Raw genomic sequence first — 6,000 nt, 5'->3', positions numbered from 1 at the left:
GGATGTCAATTTCAATTTCTCTCACTTCCTCATTCATCCCAGCCTTCAGCTTGGCCAGTTTCTGCCTCGGCTTGCATTTGAGAAGAATAGCCTCGCAACAATGTTGTCACGTTTATGTCCACCATTTCTTCTAATATATTCATTTTTTCTATGCAATTGTTTACCCCAACATATGCATTTTTTTACACTCCCCCCCGGGGGGCAGGGGGTGTGGAGAACAGCATTGCAAATTTCAGAAAAGTGTTGATTTCAAAGGATTTTAGTTTTAGTTCATATTTTGAACTGAAGTCAAAATTCAGGAGGTTAAAAGGTGAGATGAGCACATTTCTCTTTCAACCAGAGGAGGGGAGGGAGGAGGAGGAAGGAAGGAAGGAAGGAAGGAAGGAAGGAAGGAAGGAAGGACTTTTTAACCCATTCACACCCTGCAGCCTTTCAGCTGAAAATCACAACTGCTTTCTGTGGACAGACATCTATGAATAATGTTGTGATTTCTTCTACAGCCACAAATGCATCTGGAGTGAGTGATTTTTTTTTGGGGGGGGGGCAGAGATTACAGATTTAAAAAGCCCATTCTCACCGACTGCTCTGCTTCATGGGTGCTCTAAAGCAGACCACAGCCCCATTACTGTACTGTGTCATTTTAAAAGAAATGTTCCAGTGTGGTTTAGCAGCATTATATTTGACATCACATATAGTTTGCAATGCTTTTATGGTTAGCTGATATTGTGCAAACAGTGTTTTGTTTGTTGAAAAATGGATGGATAGCTAGAGGGAAGTGGGTCCCCCCCCTCAGAAGGGGGGAGGAACCCTTCACGGGGGTGGGGGGGGAGATTCAGAGCATTCTCCCCTGCTACTTTCTACATTTTCTTCCTCTTATGATTCACAATTGTGTTACACGAATACTCCAAATTACTGCTCCTAGTGATCAAAGCTGCATCCTTTGTGTTGCGACCGAACTCTAGGCATCTCTTTTTAACCTCCGTGAAACTTCAACTGATTTATGCTGACGTTAAGCAGGAGACAAGGAGAAAGGCTGATAAGCAAAAGTCCAATTAAAATAATAAACTGGGAGTCATTCGGTGGCTCAGGGCGAAGGTGGCGAATGCAGAAACGATACCTAACTGCATGTGTGATTGTACCTGCCAAATGGCGCATGACTGATATGCAAGGGGGGAAATTATTAATTAACTAATCATTCCATTGCCTGCAAAGAGAACCCACAATCTGCCTGTGGCTTTGTGTATAATCTACTGATAGCCTAGTTAAAATATAATACAATGAACTGATAGGGAATCACTATATAGTTAAGAGTCTGCAAGGCAAGGCATCATTTCTGACACCGGACTATTTGGCAGCAATACATGGAGGAAGCCACAGGAGTATAGAGGTAGGTGACAAATATGTGGTAATTGTAATGTAGCAAAAATCAGAACCTATCACTCGAGTTGTTGCTTGTTGTTGTTGTTGTTGTTGTTGTTGTTGTTGTTGTTGTTCAGTCATTCAGTCGTGTCCGACTCTTCGTAACCCCATGGACCAGAGCACGCCAGGCACGCCTATCCTTCACTGCCTCTCGCAGTTTGGCCAAACTCATGTTAGTAGCTTCGAGAACACTGTCCAACCATCTCATCCTCTGTCGTCCCCTTCTCCTTGTGCCCTCCATCTTTCCCAACATCAGGGTCTTTTCCAGGGAGTCTTCTCTTCTCATGAGGTGGCCAAAGTACTGGAGCCTCAACTTCAGGATCTGTCCTTCTAGTGAGCACTCAGAGTTGTTGCTTATGCTCCCACAATTGGAAACATTCCAGACAATCAATTACAGAATCCTGGAGATTGAACTCCAAACCCTTTGCAGCACAGCCAATAAAACCTGTTCCCCACTCGGGATGGGAATTCCACCCTCGCTTGGCCAGGAAACTCCATATTTACACCAGCTTTACGGACCCCACCTACGCAGAGCCCTTTTCCTCTCGAGATTTAATGTATTACCGTCTGCATCTATCCCAGGTTGATTTTTTTAAAATCCCATACTCTGAAAGGTTCTTGCCCTTGTGACACAAAACAGGTCGAATCCACCACACACGTTTTATTTTATTGCCCGTTTTATGCAAAAATATGTGATACTTATTTGGGCCCCTTATTGAAGGAGGGGATTTATTGCACTGACTCTTATGGAGTGTCTTATCTGCTGAACAATTGTAGTAATGACATTGTGGAGAATGTGACAAGATAATATTAGACTTGCCATACGACAGGAAAATTCCTGACATGTTCTGGTTTCCGGGTATAAAAATGACATCGAATCAACAAAATGTCAGGGAAAACCTGGATGTATGGCAACACAATGGAAAAAGCAGTGCAAACAGCTCCAAAAGATTAAAATTACTATTTTAAGGGAGGTTTCATCCAAAAAGCTCAACAATTCTGCCTTCTTCTATAGCCCTTGATGATATTCTCCTGAAACTTGCAGGGCGGAGGGTGGCTTAGAATGTGATACAGGGGGCTGTAGATTGAGGGAAAACTGGCATAAATTGTGCCCCCTTTCATAAACTGAAGGATAGGATATAAACAATTATACATAAATGTGAGGGTCTTTTGTCACCTTTTTTGTCACTCTGAAAGTCTATAATGAAATGTAAAATATACTGTAATTCTGTTCTTATTTGCAATTTTATTTTTCTTTACAGTACTTTGTTACTGTCATTTAACAATCATTTCAAGCCAATCTGTTAAAACACAGGCACTACTGTATTTCGTTTCTTGTTTATTGTGGCCAATAGCCTTCAAAATGCATAGGTGTAGAAAATCGGAGGTAAGGGGGGTAAGAACGAATTGAAATAATGCAACTGGTAGTTCAGTTTTAACTTATATATTTTTAAATTAATTTACTTCATTGCAGAGATATTTGAACACTCAATTATTTTAGAAATCAATTACACTCTTCCTCATTATGGATTTTTGTTGTTGATGATGTTAAAATAAAACCTGGGAGTTGTTGTATTTTAGGGGAAAGCGTGTTCTCTTTCCTGGAGAGCACGTGTTGCGGTGGGGGCCAGCAAGACACCCCCCTGTTGCTGGGCGGGTTAGGATAGATGGTCTCTTGTAATTGGGTCCAGGGTGTAGCTGGGGGGATTTGTATGTTGCAATTTGTTGATTGACAGCCCAGGATCTATATATTGTCTAGCACGCTGCTCATTCCCCCTCTTCGCTGCGTGCATCGGATCTCCTGCCCTCCCTCCCTTTTACTAGGCCTCTGTGTTTGACCTTGCTATGCCTGTCATGGGGTCGTCTGCTCTTGGGGCAGGGGCCTGGTAGGAATTTTTCCATTTGGGAACATTTGGGGAGAGGCGAGGGCCAGACCCCCGGCTCCAATTCTCTCCCCAAATAGGGTTTTCCCCTTACTGACAAATGTCAGTTCAGTCCCTAGAGTGACAGATAGTCTGAACCAATGCCTAAGCAACCACTCACGTAATTTGTATTTGAATAAAGCTTTGGCCAAATTAATGCCAAAAACCTTAAACTTAAATTCATGTCTGAAGTGTGAATTATTTGAGGGGTGGTCTGGGGACCTCAACACGCAAATGTGTTTAACCCGTTGACAAACCAAAATCCAGCCACTGATTTACTGAATGCTAGACCCTGGTTTAAATGCATTTTTATTGCTAGATACAGTTAAACATTAATAGTTCCATGTTATTTTTCACACAAGGTTGAGCAGTTGGCTGTGGAGCCCTTACACTTCAGCAGTGCCTGTTTGTCAAAGATGGGCATCATTCCTAACTTTACTAAGCATTCTGTCTCCCTAGGGATTTCAGCCAAGATGAGCAGCTGGTAATTTCCCCCCCCTTGCAAATCACGCTAAGAGATCAAACTTAAATTGTATTTCAGTCCATCCTCATGTTGGCTTCCCTTTCCAAATAAACATAATCAACCAGGGTTGCGTATTTTTTCCAAGAACTTTATGGCATCAAAACAGGGAAAATATTCTTGGAAGTGTTTCCATTTTCACTGGTGCAATGTTTTCTACCCAGGAGGAACATACCTTGGCCCTTGAGACAAGACCTCCCCCTCCTCAAAACGAAACACCCCCCCCCCCGAAAATTCACTAAATTCATCTCAATCGTTAAGGAGATGTTACAGGTGGGTAGCCGTGTTGGTCTGCCATAGTCGAAACAAAATAGGAAACAAAATAGGAAATTCTTTCTAGTAGCACCTTAGAGACCAACTGAGTTTGTTCTTGGTATGAGCTTTCATGTGCATGCACACTTCTTCAGATACACTGAAACAGAAGTCACCAGATCAAGGAGATGGTTCTTTTAATAGCATGGTGCAGAAGAGTGTATAAGTCAGTGCTTTTGAAAACGGCATAGTTATATTTTAACTACAGGGATCAAAGGATATTTTCCCCCTCCCAAGCAAATGCTTTAAATTCATTTACGCCTTCCTTGAATGTTCCTTCTTAATGTTGTGTTTTTCTTAATGTTTTTGTTTCTCTCTTTCTCCCTTGCTAGATGGGAAGGAAAGGATTTACTGGATTGGAAGTCTCCTTGATCACCCTCTTCCTTTTGGCAGCGATTGTTGCCAGTGTTTTGATCGGGCTTTTAGCAACCGGCCATACTGGATTCAAAGGTAATGGTTCAGAAATCCACAAATTTCAGCGATCAGTGAGTCATATGGCAATCTAGCACACTGGTTGTCACAGTTTTCTGAAACAAAAATAAATAAAACTATCCCCGCCCCCAGTTACTCTTGCTGTTAGCAACGTGTTTTGTTTGCTTGTTGATTTTAGTCCCACTAAGAAGTGAAGAATTTGGTTCGTCATGTCTAGCAATTAGGCAATAGATCAGTAGAATAAGATACCGCAGCAGTCTCACAAATATGGTGTATCTTTCCTGGGGAATTGCTCAAGGACTATAGGTGACTTCCCCCCCCCCCATCTCAAGTGGAACAGGTTCCAGCCTTTTAAAACCCAAGTTTATTTTTATGAAAAGGATTGAAAATACGTCGTCTTCAAAACGTTTGTGGGAAGCAGGTTGCCTCATGGTTAGCAGCAGCGAGGAACTAATTAGTGAATATATACAGCTAACTTTAATGGATGACATGAATGTTAAGCCAATTAATCAGTTTACCTGGAGGCTATTATCATGGTGAGTTCCGGCACCTGTTTTTCTAGAAAAATAGTACTGGTCCACACCCAACAGGCCATGACTCTCTAAGGTTTAAGACTGCAATCTTTTGAGTTCAACCTGGAGATTGAACCTGAGATTTTTTGCACTCAAAGCACTGAGCTGTGAGATATGATAGACGCTTCTCCCATGTCTGTGGAAATTATGTGCTGAAAACCTTGCATCCATAAACCTGGGACACTTCACATACGGAATTTCCTTTCTCTTGTTTGTTCACCTGATAAACAAACTGATGCTTTTCTATTTAGGCTGGGATTTACTCAAACCAGTAGGGGCTTATTTTAATAAACTCTATATATATATATATATATATATATATGTAGTTATAATATGGTAAAATCAATTATTTTTTAGTTAGCATCCGTTCCAGGGATTTTGATGGGATAATCTTTCCAGTAGCACCTTAGAGACCAACTGAGTTTGTTCTTGGTATGAGCTAAGGTGCTACTGGAAAGAATTTCCTATTTTGTTTCGACTATGGCAGACCAACACGGCTACCCACCTGTAACTTTGATGGGAGAGTTATATGTGCTTAACTCTTCCACTGAAGTCAGTGAGGCTTTAAAAGTGCTTAACTGCAGCAGGATCCTGCCCGGTCTGTTTAGTTTTTCATTTATCTTCATCTTTAAACACGTTATTCAATCCGAGCAGATGAACAGGTTGGCAGGAGGGCGAAAGCAAAACAAGCAACAATTCATTTTCAAAATATATATAGACACTCTAAGCAAATTGGATTGAATACAAGTAATTTGTCTGAACTGAGAAGTAAATCAGACTTCCACACTCATAGCAAAAGAGAGAGGGAGGGAAGAAGGGTAGG

The 6,000-nt window shown here is 41.5% G+C and overlaps 1 protein-coding gene across 1 annotated transcript in view; it reads left to right on the top strand.

The window, feature by feature from the left end:
• Positions 1 to 4,490: 4,490 nt before the first annotated feature.
• Positions 4,491 to 6,000, top strand: part of SI (sucrase-isomaltase) — a 102,934-nt gene continuing 101,424 nt past the window's right edge. Inside the window, exon 1 of the mRNA XM_033150581.1 lies at positions 4,491 to 4,623. Within this exon, the coding sequence (XP_033006472.1) occupies positions 4,506 to 4,623 (118 nt within the window). The 5' untranslated portion in view covers positions 4,491 to 4,505. The remainder of the gene's footprint in view (positions 4,624 to 6,000) is intronic.

The sequence above is a fragment of the Lacerta agilis genome, chromosome 5 (assembly GCF_009819535.1).
Source record: "Lacerta agilis isolate rLacAgi1 chromosome 5, rLacAgi1.pri, whole genome shotgun sequence".
Classification (NCBI taxonomy): domain Eukaryota; kingdom Metazoa; phylum Chordata; class Lepidosauria; order Squamata; family Lacertidae; genus Lacerta; species Lacerta agilis.
This window is presented reverse-complemented; position numbering and strand designations above follow the sequence as displayed.